This window comes from Lepidochelys kempii, chromosome 18 (genome assembly GCF_965140285.1).
Source record: "Lepidochelys kempii isolate rLepKem1 chromosome 18, rLepKem1.hap1, whole genome shotgun sequence".
Classification (NCBI taxonomy): domain Eukaryota; kingdom Metazoa; phylum Chordata; order Testudines; family Cheloniidae; genus Lepidochelys; species Lepidochelys kempii.
The window spans coordinates 21569478-21582311 of NC_136397.1; the positions used below are offsets into that span (position 1 = coordinate 21569478).

Consider the following 12834-nt stretch of genomic DNA (forward strand, 5'->3'; position numbering starts at 1 on the left):
CCACTAGCTGCATGTGTTTCAAGGATCACAGGATCTTCTCCTTCCCAGAGGCTAGTGAAGATTAGAAGGCAAAAAAAACGCACTCGTGATGAAATGTTCTCTGAGCTCATGCTCTGAGCTCACACACTGACAGAGCACGGACGAATGCATGGAGGCAGACAATGTCAGAGTGCAGGAAAGCACAAAATGATCGGGAGGAGAGGTGGTGGGCTGAGGAGAGTAAGTGGTGGGCTGAAGAGAGGGCTGAAGCTGAAAGGTGGTGGCAGCGTGATGAGAGGAGGCAGGATTCAATGCTGAGTCTGCTGGTGGATCAAACTAATATGCTCCAGCATATGGTTGAGCTGCAGGAAAGGCAGCTGGAGCACAGACCGCCACTACAGCCCCTGTGTAACCAACCGCCCTCCTCCCCAAGTTCCATAGCCTCCTCACCCAGACGCCCAAGAACGTGGGGGGGGGCCCTCTGGCCACCCAGCCACTCCACCCCAGAGGACTGCCCAAGCAACAGAAGGCTGGCATTCAATAAGTTTTAAAGTTTTAAACTTTCAAAGTGCTGTGTGGCCTTGTCCTTCCATCCTCACCCCTCCCAGTGCTTCTCTCCTCCACCACCCCTCCCGGGCTACCTTGGCAGTTATCCCCCTATTTGTGTGATGAATTAATAAACGGTGCATGAATGTGAAGCAACAATGACTTTATTGCCTCTGCAAGCGGTGATCAAAGGGAGGGGAGGGTGGTTAGCTTACAGGGAAGTAGAGTGAACCAAGGGGCGGGGGGTTCATCAAGGAGAAACAAACAGAACTTTCACTCCGTAGCCTGGCCAGTCATGAAACTGGTTTTCAAAGCTTCTCTGATGCGCACCACGCCCTCCTGTGCTCTTCTAACCGCCCTGGTGTCCGGCTGCGCGTAACCAGTGGCCAGGCGATTTGCCTCAACTTCCCACCCCGCCATAAACGTCTCCCCCTTACTCTCACAGATATTGTGGAGCGCACAGCAAGCAGTAATAACAGTGGGAATATTGGTTTCGCTGAGCTCTAACTGAGTCAGTAACTGCGCCAGCGCGCTTTTAAACGTCCAAATGCACATTCTACCACCATTCTGCACTTGCTCAGCCTGTAGTTGAACAGCTCCTGACTACTGTCCAGGCTGCCTGTGTACAGCTTCATGAGCCATGGCATTAAGGGGTAGGCTGGGTCCCCAAGGATAACTATAGGCATTTCAACATCCCCAACAGTTATTTTCTGGTCTGGGAATAAAGTCCCTTCCTGCAGCTTTTGAAACAGACCAGAGTTCCTGAAGATGCAAGCGTCATGTACCTTTCCTGGCCATCCCACGTTGATGTTGGTGAAACGTCCCTTGTGATCCATCAGTGCTTGCAGCACTATTGAAAAGTATCCCTTGCGATTTATGTACTTGCCGGCTTGGTGCTCTGGTGCCAAGATAGGGATATGGGTTCCGTCTATCGCCCCACCACAATTAGAGAATCCCATTGCAGCAAAGCCATCCGCTATGACCGGCCCCTTTTCCCAGGGTCATTATCGTTGATATCAGCAGATCTTTGATTGCGTTGGCTACTTGCATCACAGCAGCCCCCACAGTAGATTTGCCCACTCCAAATTGATTCCCAACTGACCAGTAGCTGTCTGGCGTTGCAAGCTTCCACAGGGCTATTGCCACTCGCTTCTCAACTGTGAGGGCTGCTCTCATCTTGGTATTCATGCGCTTCAGGAGAGGGGAAACCAAGTCACAAAGTTCCATGAAAGCGCCCTTACGCATGCGAAAGTTTCGCAGCCACTGGGAATCGTCCCAGACCTGCAACACTATGCGGTCCCACCAGTCTGCGCTTGTTTCCCGGCGCCCAGAATCGGTGTTCCGCGGCATGAACCTGCCCCATTAGCACCATAATGCCTGCATTGCCAGGGCCCCGTGCTTTGAGAGAAGTCTGTGTCCATGTCCTCATCATTCTCGTCACCATGCTGACGTCGCCTACTCACCCGGTTTCACTTTGCCAGGTTCTGGTGCTGCATATACTGCTGGATAATGCACGTGGTGTTTAATGTGCTCCTAATTGCCAAAATGATCTGAGCGGCCTCCATGCTTGCTGTGGTATGGCGTCTGCACAGAAAAAAGGCGCGGAACGATTGTCTGCCATTGCTCTGACGGAGGGGGGGCGACTGACGACATGGCTTACAGGGTTGGCTTATAGGGAATTAAAATCAACAAAGGGGGTGGCTTTACATCAAGGAGAAACAAAAACAACAGTCACACAGAATGACCCCCTCAAGGATTGAACTCAAAAGCCTGGGTTTAGCAGGCCAATGCTCAACCCACTAAGCTATCCCTCCCTCTGATATTTCAGGCAGGACTTCATGGAGGGAGTGGGGAGCAAATGAATACAAAACAAATCTGGTCTATTTTTTGTTTTGATCCACTCCATCTATCTTTTACATCTTTGGCTGGCAGCAGACGGTGGAGAAGGACTGCAAGCCATCCACACCTCCTGCCTGCTCACCATAAGATGGTACAATAGGACTGCCTGCAGGACTAAAGAGAATTACCTGATCGAGTCACTCCTAATTTAGTCCCTGAGCCCATATCTGCCCAGGCGCTCCTGACCGACCTTACCGAGGCGGCCAGGAGCATCTCGGACATGAGGAGGATGGTTTTCAGGCCTATTGTACCATCTGCTGCCACAAGGCAATGGGTTGCTGCTGCTGTGTAGCAATGCAGTACCGCGTCTGCCAGCACCCAGGAGACATACGGTGACAGTGAGCTGAGCGGGCTCCATGCTTGCCATGGTACGGAGTCTGCACAGGTAACTCAGGAAAAAAGGCGTGAAACAATTGTCTGCCGTTGCTTTCACAGAGGGAGGGAGGGCCTGATGACATACCCAGAACCACCAGTGACAATGTTTTTTGCCCCATCAGGCATTGGGATCTCAACCCAGAATTCCAATGGGCAGCGGGAACTGTGGGATAGCTACCCACAGTGCAACACTCTGGAAGTCGACGCTAGCGTCGGTACTGTGGAAGCACTCCGCCAAGTTAATGCACTGAATGCACTTAGAGCATTTTGTGTGGGGACACACACAATTGACTATATAAAAACGATTTCTAAAAATACTACTTCTATAAATTCGACCTAATTTCGTAGTGTAGACATAAGTCTGATTCATACACAGCATAAGTATGCAAAGTTAGAGAGGGTGATTCTCAGCTTCTTTCATTTTGGATAGATGTGCAGTGTAACTACTTAATTGTCTTGCCTGTATTATACAATAAGCACTCAGAGCGCAAAATGAAAAACAGCATAGAACTGCACATTTGATTAATCTGTTCTGGATACACTGAATACCACTTCTGGCCAATCTGACAGAAGAGCAGCCAGCAAGAGAACTTTTACCTTCAGATATTATCTATACTCTTAATATACAATGCAATGCTTGGATGAAAATGTGCCAAACGAAAGCTCTCGATTATATCCAAATGTCTTAAGTGTAGTATAGAAATCTTTAGAATCCTATATATTGAAGCTAATTGAAGCTAATAATTTGCACATTAAAGAAAAGAGACACCAGACTTTTAATTGACATTTTTCTGAGAATTACTCATTCACAACAACTTCCCACTGGCAATTTTAGTTTTATAAATCAAGGCAGCATTTTGCTATGGCCGTCTTGGACAACTGCAATATTGTCTAGACCATCAAGTCACCATTTTAATTAATCTTACCTGACTGTATAAGTTGTATCTATTGATGTAATTTTTATGGAAAGTGAGTTTTAGATACTGTCCTACTGCATCCACGTAGACTGACTTCAGCTCCCGTGCTTTGTACCCAGTCTTCTCATTGTCTGAGAGAGAGACATAACTGTAGAAAGAAAATTGATAAGGCAGATGGAATGTGTAAAAACGTGCAAATAAGTAAAATATATTTTGTTAATATAGAACATCCATTCAAATTAGTATTTTGATAAGATTTAAAATGGTATTGAGAACTGAAATAAAGAATGCCATTTCTCTTTTTAAAAAAGCACTCTACAGACTTAATTCAAAGTGCACTGAAATCAAAAGACGTTTTGACACTGAGTTCCAGGGGCTTTGGATCACTTCCTATATCAATTCAGTAGAATAAGCCCCACAGCGCTGAGCCTGCATTGAGAAAACATGTGAGTGAACCTTTGGGGTTCTACTCCGGCAGCCACACATATGGACACAATTGCAGCACTGGGGCCTATGTATTAAAAGAGCTGATGTGTTAAATATGCTCAACTATTAATAGAATACCAGAGAACAGGGATGCATAAAACCACCTGAAGTTATGGCAACCACCATCCCTTTAAAACTGCAATAAAAAGGACTTTTCTATCTGAAGATATTAAAATTGAAATCATGTACTTAGAGTATAAGGTCTTTGGGACATGGATCATATTTTTGTCATGTTTTTGTATGGCACCTAGCACAGTGAGGCTTACAACTGGGGCTTCTAAGTACTACCACAATACAAATAAATAACAACAACACAGGACTTAATACATACTGTTTTTTTATAGATTTTTCTTCTTTCAACAACTGTGCCTGCTCCACATGCATATTTAAAAAGATGACATGTCAGCTTGTATACTGAGAGATATTGGTCAATAAGTCTAGTTGGATGTCTATATCCATGTTTAATAAAAACCACAGAAAAGAATGCAGCTGTCATGTGTGTTCTGAAAGTCCAGGGAAAAATGTTGTCCTCAGTTGCACCCATACAATTCGAGTGACTTCAACTTTATTACCGTAGCATTCCACAGATGCAACTGGGGGACAGAATTTCCCTTCCCTATTTCCTTAACATCACATCAACATTTTACCAGTGACTAACATACCACTCCCTTCCCAAATCTTACCTTTCTGATTAAAGTGACACTATCATTTAGCACCTTTTGACTTACCCCAGTCTGCGAAACCTCTCTGACTGATATGGTGCAAAGTACTCAGGCAGATTTTCACTAATGTAGAACTCAATTTTGCTTGAAATCATATACTGGTGAGCGAGTAATTGCAGCTTTCGAACTCGACATCTCTCCACCATCTGAAGGACGATTTCTTGCGGATACTGGCAGAGTCTGAAAGTAAAGAAAATTTTCAATAGTCATCTTCTTAAAGAGTTATTGCCAACTTGAATCACACTTTGTCTAAAAATTGTTTCTCTCTTATTGCTACAAGTAGTCCCTAATATTCAGAGCCATGCTGGGAAGGATGGGGGGAGGAGGGACAGCTTGCCCAGGTCCCTTGTTCGAGAGGGCTCCTAAAACCAAGTGACATTGCTGCCTGGCATGCAGGGTCATAGTGCCACTCACAATAGAGGGTCAGCCAGACCAAACCTCAATGGCTTTGCAACTCCATGTAATAGGTTGGAAAGCCCAGACCAGAGAGCCAGGCCCAGCCCTGTGACACAGGAGCCAAGCTCCTGCTGTGGGCTGAGTGTAGTGTGGGCTCTCTCTCCAATTCCCCACCTTCCCTCAGTGGTAACTTTTTTAGCAGGGTGGGGGCCCTCAGTTTCAGATCTTGCCCAGGCACACCAAAATGTGCAGCCCTGCTAACATCACTACAGCAAGTTTTGGTGTGTGTGTGTTGTGGGGGCTCTTTTTTCAATTTACTTTGTTTATTTAACAGCAGTATGTATAGACAGGTCACCCTGCTGGATGTGTGGGCCTGTCACACAATAGAAGTGGAGAGAAAAGCATTAAAAAAATAAGAGAAGGCAAGTGATTGTAAAACCACAAAAATTGGCAGGAGGACTTGGAGGCAGATGTAGTGCCCAAAATCACTTTTTTTTTTTCAAATTGACTTGTTTCTAGTTAATGGTATCCCTTTTAAGAACACTCTGGAGTTTTGGGGGATAAGAGCTGTGTGGGATGAAAGGTAACTAAAGAACTTGGTCCATAGTTCTTACAACCAGTGAGGTCCCTCACCCTGCAATCTGCTTTGGGCAGACAGAACCAGGGCGCTGACTTTGATGGGGTCTCACGTGGACACAGGAGTCTGCCTGGAGCAGTTCACAGGACTGGGGCTGGATTTTGTCAAACTCTTTGTGATCTTGAATGAGAGGCAATTATGCAAAATCATGATTTTCTATCTTAGATTTCTTATTTTTTGATGTAATCAGATACCCAGGGTAGAATTATTTCCCTGTGAATTACTTATATCTCATATTTTAGAGACACTTCAACGCATCCTTAATATAAATAACTCTTTCACTTACAGTACCTTGGTGATCTCCATCCATTGACCGTTGGTGCATGAACCATCAGTTCTTTTGCACTGAAGCCATCTTCATGTCCTGATGAACTGATAACTACAAATCCAATTTTGTGTGGCATTCTGCACAGTTGAGCTGATAAAACAATGACTTTTTAAAATTAAGTTAATTCATTTTATAAAAGCTACAACTAAATAAGTACAACCCACTCCAGCAGTCTCTACTCAGACAAAATGACTGTTGACTTTCATGGGAACTTTCTTGAATAAAAATACTAGCACATCAGATTCTTAATCTAAATCCTATCAAACCTCATTAATATTAAAGGTATTAGTTTTAGCATTGTTTAATAAAGCCAATAAAAACTTCCAAACTCAGAGGGAACTTTGTACTATTAGCCAAGATGGTTAGGAATGCAACCCTATGCTTTGGATGTCCCTAAACTCTGACTGCTAGAAGTTGGGACTGGACAACAAGGAATGGATCACTCAATAAATTGCCCTGTTCTGATCATTCCCTCCAAAGCATCTGGCAACGGTCACTGTCAGAAGACAGGACACTGGACTTGATGGACCATTCGTCTGACTCAGTGTGGCTGTTCTTATGTAATGAATGGAACTGGTAAGTGAGAAAAGTAGATTTACCAAAATACCTCTGATATCACAACACTCCACATAACTCAGTTGCTCATGGGGCAAAAGCACAAAAAAGTGCATGGATCTCTCTGATCAAAGAACAGCCTCCTGGTTAGTGATCTTATAAAACTGAACTCATTTCACAGTGAAAAGGATACAGAGCTAGCATGTAACACCTGCTTTCCTAGAATGTCTGTAAAACATATCCATCATTCCCGCACTTAGAGTGGTCTGCAAACAGGTTAATTGGCAACAAAATAACTAAGAAGTAATGTATTAAGTTATCTTTGAAAACTGAGCACATTGTAGTTTCACACAAAAAGTAGGCGGCAGGAAGGGATGATGAGCTCCCTTCTCCTGTAAAGTTCGTGAACTCTGTAAAAGAAATGCTCCCTCCTAGTAGAACACTTTCAGTTTTCATCAGCATCTGCCTCAAAATTCATCACCTTGTTTTAAACTCTCACAAACTGGTTTGTCACGAGTTGCACTCTGTTCTGAAAACTAACATAAATGGTCTATACCATCTGACAAAGTAAATAAAATGTATCATGATTAGATTAAAATGAGATACATGCAAAATCCTGGGAGTCCGTGAGCCTACCACAAAAAATTTTAAATAGAGTTCAACCTGACCACTGGCACTGGTGACTGGAGCAGGCTTTAACACCACAGAACACATTCTCTTGTGGGCTGCCCTGTATACCCATTACTGTGGTCCACTTTCACGTGTTAAAATGGTTCTCTTGGGAGGAAATTCAGTTTTGCTAAGCTTCTAGCCCACCTCATCATGCTTTGTGCACAGCAAACAGTGGCAAGTATTAACACAGCACATGCACTTTCCCATCTCTCACATTCTCTGAGCCTGCACTCCTCCAGCCCCCTCAACTCTCAGTGACCCTGGGACAGGGCACAGGGGTGCCATTTCAGATTTTGGTAAGTGGGGGGCAACTTTAACTGTGATTCCAAGGGCTACTTAGGCACCTGAAAACTTTAGGTTTTTTTTTGTTTTCTGCAGATAACTTCAAAATTAGGAGCACTGTATCTAATTCCTATATATATATATATATATATAAAAAACAGAGGATTTAATAAATATTACTCACTCAGCTCTAATACTGACATGTTCTCACATCTTGCGTCAAAATCACTTAAGGAACACTGGTTAGGTTTAAAATTTTAATGTATATCCTTTGTTACTAACTCTTGAATACAACAATTGAAACAACTGTAGAAATATCTAGATTACTTTCTATCACTTTTTTGCAGTTCATCAAGATTCGAGTAGATCATTTAATTTTGGAAACATCCTACTAGGGCAGGGCCCCCTGAGTTTATAATGCACCTGCCTGGGGCTCTAGAGGTATTATCTCATGATAAATAATAGACTAGAAACTAATCTTAAACAGGAGTGAAGCTGACACTTTCACAGTATTGCCAATCCCAAATGTTCAAAAATGATGAATCTGGCTCCCCAAAAATCATGAGATTGGCTTTAAAATCATGAGATTATGTCAAAATAACAGATTTGGGGTTCTTTTTATTTGCCTTCTGCTTTTTGAGATGTTAGGGTGCTTTGGGGTCACATTTTGACGCTTTCTCCACAGCCATGAGGACTAAAAACTTCTTTTTTCTTTAAGAACGAAGGCTAAAATAATCACATAGCCACTTGACTCCAGGAGCTGGAGCTTTAAGGAAAACAATCATCATAAGACGCATGACAAAAATAATAAGAGTTGGCAACACTGCTTACTTCTGTTTAAAAGCTAGTTACTTTTCAGAAGGCTCTTAAACACAACACTACAGCAATTGTGTTGCAGTTCTCACAGGAGAATATTTAAAACCAAACACCAAGAAAATTCTATAGTTTAAAGTTGAGAAAAAAACAGACTTCTGAGGTATATCAGAGCAACTGCAGGCAGGAAAGGAAAACAAACAGGCACAGGAGTTCTGGGCAGCTCTTCCTTTAGAAAGAAAGTTGGAGGGTCAAATCTTCTAGTCCTTAATCAAGTAAAACTTCTACTGCCAGAAGTGCCTCCACTCAGAGCTATAAACATCACAGTGAACATGTGAAAACGTGTGGTCAATAACTGTACAACCTCATATTTAAATATCTGAGCCATCTTATCCAGATTTACACATTTTATACGCATTGGCTCAGGGACTGGATTTTCTGGCATATTCTGAAGAGTGCCGAGCACACAGATGGTGCCCAGTGAATAATGCAAATCATGACAATCATTGACTTTATGGACTCTGTGGATGCAGTTTCTGTTCTTTGTTCTGGAATTGGCCTCAATACAGCTGAAACCCTAAGAATTTGAGGCATAAACACATCTGATACTTATATGACACTTTCTCGTTCCTTCTTTTTCTCAAATTCAGAACAAAAAATGACTGAACAAAATGGTTTTCAGTTAAAATGTAAAACTGCACAGCAGCCATTGCTCTACAACCCAGCATGGGGCAGAACCTGCCACCCCTTGGGAGTTAAGTCATCTCCTCTCATCTGACTCTCATTCTCCATCCTTCCTAACCTCTGCGCTGCTTTTCATGCTGTCAACCATGACATCCATCCTGGGACCATTTGCTGGAGTCTCAGAGAACTGGCCGCCATGGTTTTGCTCCCATCTATCAGAGTCCTCTTTTTTGCAGCATGCAGCAGAGAGAGAGGCTGGTCTGCTGGATAGGGAGCTAGCCCTGAGAGACCTGGGTTCTACTCCCCCCATGGACTTCCTGTCTGACCCCACCCCAGGCCAATGCTTTAAGGACAGAATTTCAAAGGTGTTTAGGCACCCAAAGATGCAGTTAGATACCTAGTGGGGTTTACAAAGCACCAAATCTTCTAAGTGCATTTGAAAAACCTCATTAGGTGCCTAAATACCTTTGAAAATCTGGCCTTTAGTCTCTGTGTGCCTCAGTGCTCCACCTGTACAATGGGGATAACAGCATTGCTCTACCTCACCGAGAGGCTGGGAGGAGAAATAGGTTAGACGTTGTGAGGCACAGCCTCAGATACTGTGGTGATGGGGCCACGTAAGACCATGGGTAGAGTGGGAACCTCTCTATACATGGCTAGCCCTGCCCTGGGTCTGACCCCTTCTTTCCACCTACACCCCCAAATCTCCCCCTTTTCTGCATGTAACCTAGGCTCAGTGCTTCGCTATATTTTTTCTAAATCCCCTGTTCTTTCTAACACAACCCCTCCCCCCTCTCCAGAGACGTATTCCTCTTTTACAGGCTAAACTTCCATGTCTTTAATTTAATCACCAGCCAACTCCCTGAAAAAGCACAAGAGCAAATCCTCACAGACACACCCCTAGAACCCCGAGAAGGGGTATTCTATCTGCTACCCAAGATCCATAAACCTAGAAATCCTGGACACCCCATCATCTCAGGCATTGGCACCCTGACAGCAGGATTGTCTGGCTATGTAGACTCCCTCCTCAGGCCCTACGCTACCAGCACTCTTAGCTATCTTTGAGACACCACTGACTTCCTGAGGAAACTACAATCCATTGGTGATCTTCTTGAAAACACCATCCTAGCCACTATGGATGTAGAAGCCCTCTACACCAACACTCCACACAAAGATGGACTATAAGCCGTCAGGAACAGTATCCCTGATGATGTCATGACAAACCCAGTGGCTGAACTTTGTGACTTTTTCACATAACTATTTCACATTTGGGGACAATGTATACCTTCAAATCAGTGGCACTGCTATGGGTATCCGCATGGCCCCACAGCATGCCAACGTTTTTATGGCTGACTTAGAACCACGCTTCCTTAGCTCTCGTCCCCTAATGCCCCTATTCTGCGCTACATTCATCATCTGGACCCATGGGAAAGAAGTCCTTGAGGAATTCCACCATGATTTCAACAATTTCCATCCCACCATCAACCTCAGCCTGGACCAGTCCACACAAGAGAGCCACTTCCTGGACACTACAGTGCTAATAAGCAATGGTCACATAAACACCACCCTATACCGGAAACCTACTCACCGCTATACTTACCTACATGCCTCCACCTTTCATCCAGACCACACCACACGATCCATTGTCTACAGCCAAGCTCTACGATACAACCGCATTTGCTCCAACCCCTCAGCCAGAGACAAACACCTACAAGACCTCTATCAAGCAGTCTTACAAGTACAATACCCATCTGCTGAAGTGAAGACACAGATTGACAGAGCCAGAAGAGTATCCAGAAGTCACCTACTAAAGGACAGACCCAACAAAGAAAGTAACAGAACGCCACTAGCCGTCACCTTCAGCCCCCAACTAGAACCTCTCCAGTGCATCATCAAGGATCTACAACCTATCCTGAAGGATGACCCATCATTCTCACAGATCTTGGGAGACAGGCCAGTCCTTGCTTACAGACAGCCCCGCAACCTGAAGCAAATACTCACCAGCAACCATACAGCACACAACAAAACCACTAACCCAGGAACCTATCCTTGCAACAAAGCCTGCTGCCAACTGTGTCCACATAGCTATTCAGGGGACATCATCATAGGGCCTAATCACATCAGCCACACTATCAGAAGCTCGTTCACCTGCACATCTACCAATGTGATCTATGCCATCATGTGCCAGCAATGCCCCTCTGCCATGTACATTGGCCAAACCGGACAGTCCCTATGTAAAAGAATAAATGGACACAAATCAGACCTCAAGAATTATAACATTCAAAAACCAGTTGGAGAACACTTCAATCTCTTTGGTCACTCGATTACAGACCTAAAAAAAGTCACAATATTACAACAAAAAAACTTCAAAAACAGACTCCAACAAGAGACTGCTGACTTGGAATTAATTTGCAAACTGGACACCATTTACTTAGCCTTGAATAAAGACTGGGAGTGGATGGGTCATTACACAAAGTAAAACTATTTCCCCATGTTTATTTTCCCCCCTACTGTTCCTCACACTTTCTTGTCAACCGCTGGAAATGGCCCATCTTGATCATCACTACAAAAGGTCCCCCCCCCGTAATAGCTCACCTTACCTGATCACTCTCCTTATAGTGTGTATGGTAACACCCCTTGTTTCATGTCCCTGTACGTATACATATCTTCTTACTATATGTTCCATTCTATGCATCCGATGAAGTGGGCTGTAGCCCACGGAAGCTTATGCTCTAATAAACTGGTTAGTCTCTAAGGTGCCACAAGTCCTCCTGTTCTTTTTCGGATACAGACTAACAGGGCTGCTACTCTGAAACCGGCCTCTGTTTGTAAACAAAATCCTGACTCCCTGCCCGAGGGGCACCTCTCCTTTGCACAGCCTCACACGAGCCCTGTGCTGTGGTGAAGAGCTCCACCTGGGAGCTTGCACTGAGACTCGGGGGGCCGCTCTCCCCTGCCCAACTGGCGCCCTTGACTGGGGGGCGGGGGGAGCTTGCTGAGACGCCTGCACAGAGGGCTGAACACAGAAACGGGAGCGGGGGGGGTGCGGCTCATCCCCGGTGAAAGCCAGGCTCTGTCTCCAGGGCGGTCAAAGGGGAAGGGTCGCGGGGCCAGGCCCTAAGCGCTGGGGGGGGAGGGGGGGTTGTAAAACTCGACAAAGACTCCGGCGGGGGCGGACAAATGCAGCGTGCGGCGGCGACTCCCGCCCAGCAACGCGAGGCCGGCAGGGAAGCGCCAGGGGCTCGCCCGGGGGTGCTGTGGGGAGGAGGGAGGAGACGGCCCTGCCCAGGCCGGCCGGGTCTGGGATCCTCCTAGTCGCAGGCCTATGGGGTCGGGGCCGGGCAAGGACACCCGTTACCGCTCACCCCGGGCATGACAGGACCCCGAGCGGGACAACGACCCCCCCTCCCCGGCAGCCCTCGCCCTCAACCTACTTCACTCCGGCGCCATCGCCAGGGCCACTGCTCCCATGGCAACCGGCCTAGTCCACGCCCCCTGCGCATGCGCAACATCCTGCCGCGCGGCCGGGCCACATCTGCGCAT

General features: G+C 45.5%; 1 protein-coding gene and 1 long non-coding RNA gene across 6 annotated transcripts in view; one reads left to right on the plus strand and one right to left on the minus strand.

Annotated features, from left to right (window-relative positions):
- LOC140900037 (uncharacterized) overlaps positions 1-669 on the plus strand; it is a 32877-nt gene extending 32208 nt beyond the window's left edge. The window contains exon 4 of the long non-coding RNA XR_012155535.1: positions 8-669. This is a non-coding gene — a long non-coding RNA (uncharacterized LOC140900037). The remainder of the gene's footprint in view (positions 1-7) is intronic.
- Positions 1-12828, minus strand: part of CEP104 (centrosomal protein 104) — a 39566-nt gene extending 26738 nt beyond the window's left edge. For 3 of the 5 annotated variants that reach the window (XR_012155534.1, XM_073316541.1, XM_073316538.1), the window contains exons 1-4: positions 12726-12828; positions 6249-6375; positions 4931-5104; positions 3726-3864 (exon numbers count right to left, since the gene is read on the minus strand). Coding sequence is in view for 4 of the 5 variants with exons in the window: in XM_073316541.1 (XP_073172642.1) it covers positions 3726-3864; positions 4931-5104; positions 6249-6361 (426 nt within the window). In the remaining variant the exon portion in view is untranslated. The other 2 variants (XM_073316539.2, XM_073316540.1) reach the window with 2 other exon arrangements.
- Positions 12829-12834: the final 6 nt, after the last annotated feature.